This window comes from Carassius gibelio, chromosome B7, assembly GCF_023724105.1.
Source record: "Carassius gibelio isolate Cgi1373 ecotype wild population from Czech Republic chromosome B7, carGib1.2-hapl.c, whole genome shotgun sequence".
Taxonomy (NCBI): Eukaryota; Metazoa; Chordata; class Actinopteri; order Cypriniformes; family Cyprinidae; genus Carassius; species Carassius gibelio.
Genome location: NC_068402.1, coordinates 27,810,388 through 27,824,043, shown reverse-complemented (window position 1 = coordinate 27,824,043; position 13,656 = coordinate 27,810,388). Strand labels below are relative to the sequence as shown.

The following is a 13,656-nucleotide window of genomic DNA, read 5'->3' as shown; positions in this document are numbered from 1 at the left end:
CGAGTCTGCAATGATGGGGGTTCCACAGTGGACCACTATTCAACAGCTTGGGCCTGAATTTGGGACAATGTCATTAAAGTTTGATTTACTAGAGCACAAATCAAAGGTGAGACTTTAAAACATATATATTTATCAGATAATCCTGAAAAAGCCAATCTCTGCTTTTGCAAAAATATTAAGCATCAAATTGTTTTCAACAAAAATGTTTCTTAAACACCAAATCAACATATTACAATGATTTCTGCAGGATCAGGATGTAGGACAAAGACTAGAGTAATGGCTGATTTGCCATCACAGGAATGCATTACGTTTTATAATATATTATTAATATATAATAATATAATATATACAATAATAAGATCAAAGAAACGCAACCTTGGTGAGAGAGACAAGAGCTTTCTGCTGGCAGAAGCACTAATTTATGCTAATATAAACAGAACGTTTCAAAAGTTTTACTAAATGTAAAGAGATAAAATAAACTACTGTTCCACAGTAATTCCACTGCTGTTGTAATTTGTTTTATTGTTAATTTGTTTTATTCTTGTTTACAAAAGAGATTTATGGTCATTGGAAAAGTGTTTTGTCTTCAAATTTTTCACAACTGGTCCAAATCCATTTAGTCACAAAACCATTTGTTTACGCCCCAGGGCATCCAGCTATTATCTTCAAAATGAGGATTGTCATTTTCCGCAAGTTGACAGCAGACAAGCAGAAATGACTCAGGGTATGGCTTTATAATAGTTCCTGACACTAAAACTGTAGGCAAATTTGGCTGTGATTTGATTAGCCTTGGCATAAATGTAATAATATTAATGAAATAATAAATAAAAAAAAAAATATGTAAATCAATCAACTACATTACTGTCAAAGTTTTAAATGGACCGATGCCTCTGCAGAGTGTGGCACACATGAGCACATGACCTCCAGTGAGCTGAGGGTAAAGAAACCCAGCAGTGGCCTTGAGAAAAGCCTTATGGAAACATACAGTGTCGATTACGTTTGCTCTTACAAAATCTTGCAACAGCTGTTCAATGACTTGATCTGTCTTCATAAGAAATTCAAGACCTTTGGCAACATCAAGAGTCAGACTCTCCAGGGCTTTGCCCTTAAAAGCTCTGTTATTTTCATATAACAAACTCTGGATGTCAAAAGAGCGACTGCTCTCACAGTCTGTGAACTTAATGATCAGGAATGAAAGCAAACACACTTTAGGGAATGCTGATTCATCCCACAACTATCCTGATTGCAGTTCTCTGATTTCACACAATTTTCCAGAGTAAATGGCAGTTGCATTTATCATCTAGCCACATTTAACCAATTATGTAGCCAACACATCTTTGGTTTTTCAAATGATTTAAATGTTTTTTTTCTCTCTCTCTTTCTCTCTTTGCAGCTTCTTTCCTGTTATTACGTCATAATAACTTTCTTTATCAAGTCACTGTTATGGTCCCTTGACCACGCTCCCAAGGTGAAAGTTTAGGGACCATAACAGTCACTTGTAGGCGACTTAGCCTAAAGAGCGATTCATTGACTGCACCTGTCGCTGTGGTCAGGGGTCCTCCTTTTAAAAGTGATAGCTGGATGAGTTAATGGAGGGAATGAGACTTGGGTTTGAGGTTGTTTGAGCGTTCTTTGTTTGTTTAGTTTTTGGATTATCTTTACATTCATACAGACAACCTGCATTACATACTGATGGCACTGATGTTCTTTGAAGTATTCTTTATATAGTTTTGAAGCAATTTTCTTCTTATTAAAGTCTTTTCTTTTGAGCTCAGCTTTGGATTGTGTGTGTCCTTTTTTGTTGCATCCCCCTGAGCCAGGGGTCATAGCAGTCACTAAAAATATTATCTGATGATCAGGAGTTGATGTATAATCAAAAACTGATACACACTACCATTCAGTAGTTTGGGGTCTGTAAGACTTTTGAATGATTTGAAAGAAGCATTTTTTGCTCACAAATGCTGTATTTATTTCATCATAAATATTGTAAAACTGTAATATTATCACTATCGTTTTACATTTATTCCTGTGATGGCAAAACTCAGTTTTCCGCAGCTTCCATTATTATTAGAAATGTTGAAAACATATGTGCTGCTTCATATTTTTGTGTAAACTGTTTGTTTCCAGATACTTTGATGAAGAGAAAGTACAAAAGAACACTATTATTTGAATTATTTGAAAGAGAAATCTTATAGAACATTCTTCTCTTTGTCCTTGCCAAGTAAAAAAATATTACTTTGCGGAAAAAAATATTACTTACCTTTGATGGTGGGGGTAAGTGGGTGTGAATGAAGTGTATATTAAGTAAAGTTCAAAAACTATACTAATGATTACATAATGTAGAAATGACTTTTCATCAATAAAGAATATTAAATTAAACATATGTTATCCATGACCAATAAACGTGTATATAATTGAAAAGGATCCTTTATTATCATGGCAAAACCTTTGGTTTGTGAAACTTTTAAAACAGTCAGTTTTGTATGCTTCAAAGACACAGATGTTTGGCTTGTATCTCTGGGCATCAGATTTAGATTCAGCAGGAACAGACAGGGGCAGATGCAGTTTCAAGGCTGTTTGTGGATATTGTTTATACGTAGAGAGGAAGCATTTAGTGCTGAATGAGCACAGAGCACAACAAACTATTAACATTCTGTTAGGGCCACAGCATAAGTTATCAGTGCCTATATTCAATAAACTGGCCAAAACATATATACAGAATGTGCTGCATTTTGTACTTTCATGCTTCCATGCAACCCTATAAACAATTGCTCACAAAGTCTTATTCACACAATCCTCTGCACATAATTTTCACAGAATGTAGCAGTTTACATGCTTATCACATATCTAACTAAGACATGTGACCGAATGAATTGAGCGTACTGTGTCTGAAGAGAATCTAATTATGCAAGACATGATATACCTCATTCCCAAACATGTGCTCAGAGCGACCCACGAGTCGGTGTGACCTCCGACCCTCCCGTGATAGAAGCAATGATCCTGGAAAAGGAAGGAGAAAGAAAGAGATTACTGGAGGCAATGCAGAGAAAACGAGATAAGAGGGAGCAGTTTGCTCAAGAGACAGGCTGCGGAGTTAATGTTGTTCATAAAATAGGCTAAAGCGAGTTAATGGAACATCTATCTAATTAGTAGTAAAAGGACTACATCTGTAAATCACAATTACATTTGTTACATTTTTGGCTTTCAGGTTTATTGGACTTAATTAGTCTTCCTCTTTTTGATTGCAGCACTGAAAAACTTCCCTCAGGAGTTTACCGCTAACATTTGGAAAAGAATCGCTCCATTTAACTCTACTGAAACAGATCCAAAATACGTACAAGTGATATTCTTTCAGCTATTAAAAAAGGCTTACATGAATGGTCAGACCATGAAATTAGTTCATTTACTTGAACAGACAGAAAGCAAAAGAGAGATGGTCAAGCACCACAGACACAAATCAACAGTCTCTGAAGACAACACTTGACAACCCTGCTTCCAAATATACCTACTACCCTACTATAGTAGGTGAGAAATAAAGTAAGAGAGCACAGGAGAGGACTTGTGAATGGTTTCATCCAGTTTTCATTCATATTACACACATTCACACTAATGAAAAGAGGATGTAGTTTGGTCACACTTTTATTTCAAGGTCTAATTTTCACTATTAACCAATCATTAACTAGAATTTTGTCTAAATTAACTCCCAATTTGCTGCTTATTAATAATTAGTTACGCTAATAATCAACCATTTAATAGTGATAAATGGTCCCTATAATAAAGTATTTTTTATTGCCATTTCTTATTTATTTAGCTGTTTCTGTTGTTGTTGTTGTTTTTTGCTGTCATCCTTGTAGGTTTCTTTTATTGTTCTTTTATTATTATTCCTAAATTGTGTGCACAATTTACTAATACGTTCCCTCAATGTACCAAAACGTGCACACGATTACTATTAAGTTCTCTCGACGTACTATTTCGTTCACTCGATTTATAAATTGTGCGCACGATTTACTAATTTGTTCCCTCAATGTACTAAAACGTGCACACGATTACTATTGCGTTCCCTCAATGTACTAAAACGTGCACACGATTTATAAATTGTGCGCACGATTTACCAATTCGTTCGAACGCATTAGTAATCGTATGCATGTTTTAGTACATTTAGTACATTTTCATGCGCACAATTTATTTATTTTTTCTTGCATGGCATGTGCGGGGCTCCATATTATTGTAATCATAGACTCTCCACTATTTTTCCACCATGCAGTCTGATGTGTCATATATATATATATATATATATATATATATATATATATATATATATTATAAGTGTATTTTAATTGAAATCAGCAGCAGTACTTCCTCTTCTTCCTGTCAGTGCTTCCTCTTGTTGTCAGTAGATCAAACTGTGCACCATTTATTCACAAATCCATTCCACGCCATCATTTCAGGCCATCATAGGGAATGTTTTCATTGGCAATAACTGGAACTAAGACATAAAACTGATTTGCTATAATGTGAAGCCTGCACACTGACAGTTTAATCTTCCCGCTGTAGGACTCATGAATATTTGATTTTCTTTGATTTGATAGGACTAAGGTTTGCTTAATGACTTTTTTTTATGAAGTTATAAATACAACGCTAATTAAACCTCTCTCTCTGTGTGTGTGTGTGTGTGGTTACTAAAGGGAAAAAAATTCCAACCAGATTATAATGTGCGGTTAACCAGCTGGTCCCTTCTGTCATATTTTCCTTTTCGGGTGCTAGTAGTTGAAAAAAAGATAGAAAGAAGGAGAAATCCTCTGCGATTTTCCTTATATTGAATTACCCCATCTATCACAACAGGGTGCGAGAGGGGTGCTGTGATCTCTGCAGTAACTAAAGCGAACTGCTCATTCCCTTCAAAAGCTCTTTGTGTGTTAGCACCCAATGGTGAGCTGTACGCCCATCCTGTGCTGCTCACTCAAGGGGACAGCTGGAAGCTGTTAAAAGGGCTCAAAAATAATCAGGGGTGTGACTTCACTCCCATGAACCCTTGTCAAGTGATGGAAACGCAATTACAAAGCTCAGAGCTTGTGTGGGGACTGCAAGTGGATTTGGGATCCTTCATAACAGTCAGTTTACGGCTGAAGAAATTCGCTTGTGGTTTTGTATCCTTTTCTGGCTGATCAATAAGTCGGATTTTAGGGATGCGTGGAGCAAAACAAGACTGTTTTGCAATGAACAGACAGCGTGAAAAATCGAGCAATCGTGTCTTATATTCAGAGTCACGCTTTTTGATATCAGGTCGCTCTCGTCCCTGATTGAACCCGGCACTTCACACCTCAACCACATTCAACGGAAGCACATAAGTGACAAGTTTTCACAACTTTCTGTAAGAGTTAGCAATAAATTATCTGTGTAAAATCTGCCTTCTGCAGCTAAAATATATCGTACATGGAACCTCTAGAGTCTTCTTTGCCCGTTAACTGAATGTTTTGCAGGAACTGAAAATAAGGAAAGAATTATTCATAACAAAAAATATCCCTACTGGGCTGGCAGCATTAGACTGTTTACTGGCTACATTGTATAAGGCTGTTTATTGTGATTTGAGTGTTCAACTACGTTAATAGGCCTGCTCATGTTCTCACATGTGCACAAGACAAAGATAGCACAATATTGATAGCTGACTGAACTTAAAATTGCAGATATGTTGCAGCATTTTATGGATTTTGGGCATGAAATATGAGGTTTGTTTTATAAGAACAAATTATGTATAAATTAGGGCTATCAATCTTTTTTTTCATGGCTCATGACATGGTACATGGCTCATTACATGATATAATCCAAGTAAATGCAAATAATCACACTCCAGTACTTAAGAAAAGGGATCATTTTAAGACATTAAATTATTGCAGCAGATGGAAACATTGAATGGACATTATGATAAAATGTTGTTTTTATATCAATATCATTGTGCACATTACTGGTTCGTCGTCCACAGCAATCTATTTTGCATTTACGTTTGCCTGAGGCAATTTTTTGATAGAATGAATCACACTAAACAAATGTGATTAATTGACATGCTAATAGAACATTTACCATATATAAATATAAATCAAGCTTTACATGTCAGGTAAATAAAACACACTGAAACAAATACGAGAACTGAGAAAAGCAGAGACAGAGAGGAACAAGGACACAGACGCGCGCACACACACACACACACACACACACACACACACACACAGAGGTCTCAGTCCTGCTTACTGTGTGATTGCTGGTTTGGGTGACAGGGAGGCCATTCTCATAGTGAGTTTCAGTGAAATTGTGACCCAGGAGCTCCCTAAGAGACAAAATGAAAAAACAAAGCTGTCGTTGTGATAGCGCTACACACATACACATTTGGTTTATGCCATTTCAACAGCAATACTTTGCATTTTCAAGCAATGCTTTTCACATTTAGACACAGAGAAAGGATAACCACACAACAACTAACCACACAATTATAATATACAGGATGAAAAATAAATATTAATTTTAACAGGTAATCTAAATGTTCAAATGCATAATGTAATATTCAATGATACATTACCATTCAAAGTTCAATAAGATTTGTATGGAAAGAAATGAACTCTTTTATTCAAGAAAGGATAAATTGAATTCTTCAAAAGTGATGACAGTACTTTTAAGTTGTTACAAAAGGTTTCTTTTTAAAATCAATGCTGTTCTTTCTATTCATCAAAGAACACTGACTAATGGTTTCAACAAAAATATGAAGCAGCGCAATTGAAATTGAATTACGAAGCAACTCGAGAATTTTTTGTTGAGCACCAAATCAGCAAATTAGAAATATATACATTCATACTGATACCAAAACATTTATAGTCTACCGTAACCAATATGGTATTGATAAATCATATGACATTCACATATGTGTGTTCACATGAACATCATTTTAATCACAGACCCTCTGAGAATGATGCTCACATTCAGACGGCAGATGTCATTTTCTAGTAAAAGCCTCACATGCTTCAAAGCACTGGCTCAATGAGAGAAAATAAAAACATATGATCTCCACTAGCCATCAATCCTTCTCTATCCCATCATTCCTTCAAGAAGTCAATCTTTCTTCATCACACTGTCCTCTATCAGGAAATACCAGGCTGATAAGAGGCCAGGCTTTAGCTGGAGTGTTATTGTGTGGCTTTGTAAAGGGCTGGTGGTCTTGTCAGAGAGGGAGGCTGTGATTAGAGCGAGGGGTGTGCAGGATGTGAGGACCGACTCTGCAATCTAGTCTATCCATCAGGGCATGCACACATAGCAACACTCACACAAACACACATGCAGGGACACTACGCCATTTATAACCATAAAGTCAAGTTGTTACATTTTTGTGCCAATGGCTCTCTGATTATAGAGCATGACTGCAGTCCACAGCACATGCAGCATTTCCTCAACCGAGCGATGAGATATGATACTTAAAGGTGAAGTGTGTAATATCAGAGCCACTGAAACAGAATAGCAAAAATAATGACTTTTTAAAGCACACTTTCTATAACACACTCCCTGTCCACATTCGGTCAGACCAACCTGATCTCATAAAATATATACATACATACAACTATGGATTCTGGAAACACCAACTCAGTTATTTATGTGGATCTTGGAACTTGTGAGCATAGTTGGCCAACGGCTATACTGTCCCAAACCCACCTCATTGAAACATAAGAAGACAAGTCAAACTGTATAAACTGGACAATATAATAAAAGCACCAGTGCAATGTATGTTCACCTGAATGAGTTAAATGGCATCAACAACTTGCAGTAAATTTTGGTAACACTTTAGTATAGTGTCCAATTCACACTAATAACTAGTTGCTTATTAGCATGTCTATTATTAACATATTGGCTGTTTATTAGTGATTATAAAGTACATATAATGCAAGACATCCATAATCGTACCAAATACCCTAAACTTAACAACTACCTTATAAACTATTAATAAGCAGCAAATAAGGAGTTAATTGAGGCAAAAGTCATAGTTAATGGTTAGTCAATAGTGAGAATTGGACCCTAAAATAAAGTGTGACTTAAATTTTCTCTGTGTTAACTGAGAAAGTGTCTGAATACTGAAATGAAAAGTTGACTACAGTGCTAACACACAACTCACTTCAGAGACTAACAATTCTGATGTTTAATGCCCTCCTCTTTTCCCCTTGTGAATTATTGTTATAAATGAAGTAAATTATACTTTTTTAGAGCACTTATGTGACAAGCAGCCTATAGAAGCTAACCTTGAGAAACACCTGTGTGAAAGACATTCTTTTATTTCCAGCGGATCGGAATTCAATACCCCTTTGAGAATGATATTGCTTTTTGGGGGTTGTGCTTTTAAAACGGGTGAAGTTCTAACATGGCAATTCCGGTGAAACAGAAGAGGTGAGTCAAAAGGACCACCATTTTGGAAAGAGCTTCTGAGGAGCGAGGAATAGGCTGGGAAATGAAAAAAAAAAAAGAAATCTCAGAACATGCAGCGAATCAGAGTGATGACCTTTCGCATCCGACAAGAATGAAATGATAGCACATTTTCAATCTAAAGTTGGTGTGGAGAGTCCGCTGCTGAGATGGAGGAGACTGTTGTGTGTGTCCGCGCGTGTGCCCATAACATTTCAATGAGACAACACAGCTGGCAATTTGATTTGTGTATTATTCCTGAGAGAGCACCATTATCTGCACATTCATAAATTACCGCTATGATTTTCACATTTTATGAGACCAAAATTCCCCAAACTCAAAAAGGATTGAAAAGTGCTTCATAAATGCCACAAACCCCCAGTGTACTGAACTTCTCCTTTAGTCCATAACCATGTACTTAGAATTACCTCCATTTAAAAGGTAAACACTTTTTACAGCATAGTGAGAAATGCACTCTCTTTCTGTATTACAGTCAATAAACAAAACAAACCTGGCTATTAGCAATGTTCACATCCACACATAGACACTAAACACTCCAGCAAATCACTACTCGGGGCTACACACTCATTACCTCTTCCGTGCTCAGCCTAACTGACACAGTGGCAAACATTTGTGGGTTGTGGGGGGAAAAACACACAAAGTTAATGTGATCAACAAGGCATGAGTCATTGTTTTAGTTTATGCTGGGAACAACAATGTAAGTGTTGATCTAACACGTATTTTAACTGGCCAAATGCTGATCTTAACTGCTAAAAGAACCTGCAGGCTAAAACCTTGTGACATTTATGACTCACTTTAGCGCCTTACACATCAATACATGTGCAATTGTGTCCAAATCGCTTTCATGGACAGATTTTCTTACTTTGATGTTTAAAATCCACAGAATAAAACGGTGTTCTTCTTAGACAGGCAAGCTTTGTTACTCTGAGCATTTTGGGCAATAAGCACCAATATCTGTGCTTGCCAATCAGTTTATCATGAGTCAGTAATATTTGGCTGAATTAAAGGAATATTCCGGGTTCAAAACAACTTAAGCACTGGAGGTAATTAAATGTAAACTTGTTTAAATCATGATTTCTTGAACTGGAAATTCTGGATGAACTTCTTGTTATATATTTCCAACATAAATCCTGTCAGTGAAGTTTGCCGCATGTAAACTTTACAATTAGTTCCATTATGTCTGGTCATCATTGCAACAAAATTAAAAGATTAGATGCAATTTTAATCAGTAGCCAAATGTTTTTTTTTAACTTGTATCATAACAACATAATGTTTCGTGGATTTTAACCCAGGGTGTATTTGAATAAATTCTGTAGTTTCAGCCTTTTCTGTGATAATTTACATTAAGCCACATATGCTGTCTTGCATTGAACCCAAATCTTTCCTAGAGAGCATTGCAAGCAATTCTTTTTGATACCTCAAATAATGATTCAAGGGTTGGCAATTTCAAAGGAATAGCTTTTAGACAAGCATAGCATAGATACAACAATGTGCATTACTATATTGCATGTCTTATATAAGGTTAAAGTTCAACCATTGGAGTGTCATTAGACAATAAGCTTCAGCAGCTCTGTTTATCCCACCTCACACATCCCATCAGAGTGTGAGGACTGATGTGCCTCATAATGTATCAGCCTTATTTTTATTTTATTAATTTTTTAAGTAGAGATAAACAATTAAATTTGTGTTGCTTTGACTTTGCTTTGAGTTGCAAGGGGCTAAAATACTTGCAAGATTGCACCGTCATGATACGCTTCAAGTGATGTTGGTCCATCTAAAAAACAATCATCATTTTGTAGAAACAGTGACTCCAGACTAATCTGATTGTAATGGTATTCAAGTTATCTGACCCATGGCTATTTACAATCAATATATTTATTTGTGATAACTGAGGAAAATGAAATACTGCACTTAGAATCCATATTTCTATTACAAACACGCCTTTAATTAGTGTGGCTGTAGAACCTATAATTCCTTAAATTCAGATATCTTCCGTTTTGTACATTCCAGACATTAACAAAGAGCACTGTGGGCAATATAGATCCATAACTCTCAGAAACCTCAAGAAAATGTGCACTCTGCCTAAATTAGCAAAAACAAATCAAGCAGACACTGGAACGGCCAAACTGTGGCAAAAAATCTTTGTAATGGCTGAGAAAGGGACATAACCAGTGGGATTCAGTTAATTTATTCCTACAGTGAGAGGAAATTGTTAAAGGGTCATCTTTTCTGACCATTTAATTTCCTTCAGCCCCGAAGGTCCACTTAAAATGATAGTGAAGTATTTTGCAGCAAAAAGTCATTATTTAGTTTTTCATGACCTTCTCTCTGACCCTTAGAATTAAACAAGTTGCTGAACAAATTTGAAAAAAAAAAAAAAAAAACTTTTGAAGCTTCGTTTCAATAAACAGTCTTTGTGGACTGGAAATAAAGGTTTGAGTTCTTAAAGTTACAGTAGATTTAATAGTAAGAGCTCTTTTATCTCGGAAGATAAAGGAAACATTGATTCCTCACAATGTGATGTTTTGTATTTTATTTAAATATTAAATAAAAAACATATAATAAAGAACTAGCTTTCTTTTGCTGTTTGATTTGTACAGATTAATACAGACATCAGCAGAATTATTCGGGTGACTTATAAAGCAGTGAAATGGCCTCAGCAAATAGGCATAACACATTCGGAGGCAAATTTATTCTACTTGTTTAACCAAGGAATAAAATATTTTAAAAGGTGAAAAGGAAATGTAATTAATTCATCCTGAAGAACCACCTTTACAATTGGGCACAATGATTAAAAAAATTAAGAGCGTACTTTTAATTAATTTCACAAGGTCCCTGGGGTCACAGAACCACTGAACTAAAAACACTTATTCTATGGCGTATTCATTTTTTTTACTTTCTTTTTATTTTTTTGGAATGGAAGCTAAATCACTCGTAAGTAGTTTTGAGCAGGACAGGTAAACTCGCGCAGCAGCACAGTGGTCTGTGCAGTTCAGTCAAGTGAAAGCTCAAAAGCGATTCATTTCTAAGGTTGAGCCCAGTAGGCAAACGATAGGAAAGAGGACCGGAGCATGATTTGAGAAAGACGGCTTCCCGGCAGGAGCTATGAGAGGTGCACAGGCTAGATATTCTGGAGTCTTCAGCATCGCAGAAAACAGACATTCAACAATATAAGTTCTACATTTACACTAAAAACAGAAAAAAGGAGCCAGCTTTAACCTTCCTCACAGTAAACAATGCATACATCAGCTATAAACGACATGCTCAAAATTAATGAAAGTGTAAAAATGTGCTTACATGTTGAATTTGCTGCATATTGATGTGCTGCAAATGCAATCTGAGTCCCAGCTTCTACATTACAAACTAATGTAGCACATCCATTCTTTTGCTGCCACTGATGTAACTCCCTCTAGCAGTTATCTGACTGAATGAATGAATAGCTGGCATGAGAAAATGTGAGAGTGTGTTTAGGAATCAAGAATCGCTAAGATTATGTAATTCCTTCTAAAGATAAAGTGTGTAATTGTTACAAGCTCTTGGTGCATAAAAAAGATCTGAAGAGTTGTAAAAACTAAAGTCTAAAACCAAAGTACAATAATGTACATTATGCGGAAAAGAATGTGTTTTTTTCGAACCTTAAACTGCATACACACATTGCATTACACCAAATAATGTAATTATCTTGTAACGTCATATGACTCCTTTAACATGAAGAGACAATAACATAAGCTTGAAGTTGGGTGACTTCCGTAAATGTTTAAACACTGTATCACCCATAATGTTATTTGAGTGGCGTTCCAAAAGTCCTAATATAAATTCCAGCAGCATGAAACAAGTGGCTGTCCATATGATTGAATCACTGAATCAATCTCTCAGCCAGTTTGTTCAAAAACTTGATTTATTCTGGAACTAAACAAATGACTGTCTTTACGAGTGAGTCACTGAATCATTCACTCAGCTGAAGTGTTCAGAAAACAGTGAATCATTCAAGTACAAAACTGTTTTTTCTTAGTGTGAAGAACATTTTAATGATCTAAAGAACTCTTTTCCACAGTAAAGAACCTTTTGTGGAATTAAAAGTTTCCATAAATGGTAAGGGTTTTCAACTGATTAGTTTCAAAATCACATACTGTCTATATCAGAGACAACAGTTACACCATTTTACAATTTCTACAGTTTAAGTTAGCAGGGATTTTTTGTCGCAGACTTCAAACATCAAAGCATGATGAGTGTCCGTGTTCTAGTACATGTGTTATGTTGTCCTTTTCCTGCCTTTAATGATAATAATGTTAATGTTGATTGCTCAATCCCAGATAATAGGAGACAAATTAAAGAGAACAAAGTCAAAGGAAGCAGTGCTGGTCCAATTCTTCTTCTACACATCAGACAGGGAACAACCACACAGTACAGCTTATAAAGAAACAACGGTGAGGGTTTGCGCTGGAGGAGGCACTGAGTACAGGCGGAGATAAGCGAGTGTGAGTGTGTGTCTCATTACACTTCTATTTTCAACCACCAGTCTGGGTTAACTGTCCAGCGGACTTCGTCTTAGATTAATGTGCTTGTTTTATGCACAGCTGGATTGGAGGAACAAAAAGAATTGGACTTGTCTCAGTGAGTGCACGTGTGTGTGTGTGTGTGTTTTTCTCTGAGAAAAAACAGGTGCAATTCAGCAATCAGCAGTAGAAAGAAATTACTCATAGTCCTTAGTTGTAAGGCTTACTTGAATAAGCTTGAAAAAATTAAAACGAGAGGCCATCTCAAGAGCAAAAGCCAGCTTATCTTTCCAAAAAACAATAACTAATGTAAAAATACAGTTGTGACATTACAAGGTGTGTTATTCTCTGCAAAACCACATAGCATACTCTCATCTGGGTATCTGTGGCTGGCGCTCCTTTTCATATCTCACATATCACACCGCTGTTGCTCTCCCTCGTTTCATTCAAATGCAGATACTAGCATCTTGCACCTCAGTTATCGACTATTTACTGTAAAACGAAAATGGAGGACTTCCGTATTGATAATAGGCCTGTTGTAGTGTTGCCAGAAAGTTTTATACACTATAATGGTTTTAAGTTTAAAAAACAGGTAAGATTTTAAAACGCTTTATTTTCAAATAGTTTGTCTTCAAGATTATTTAAGTGGTAAAAAGTGTTTGTGAGGAGCAGCTTTTCTTAGCAGAAGCTTTGTGTTTAAAGAGCT

General features: G+C 36.0%; 1 protein-coding gene across 1 annotated transcript in view; it reads right to left on the bottom strand.

Moving 5' to 3' along the window:
* adam19a (ADAM metallopeptidase domain 19a) overlaps positions 1-13,656 on the bottom strand; it is a 71,647-nt gene that overhangs the window by 25,287 nt on the left and 32,704 nt on the right. Inside the window, exons 4-5 of the mRNA XM_052562097.1 lie at positions 6,247-6,322; positions 2,924-3,000 (exon numbers count right to left, since the gene is read on the bottom strand). Coding sequence (XP_052418057.1) covers positions 2,924-3,000; positions 6,247-6,322 — 153 coding nt within the window. The remainder of the gene's footprint in view (positions 1-2,923; positions 3,001-6,246; positions 6,323-13,656) is intronic.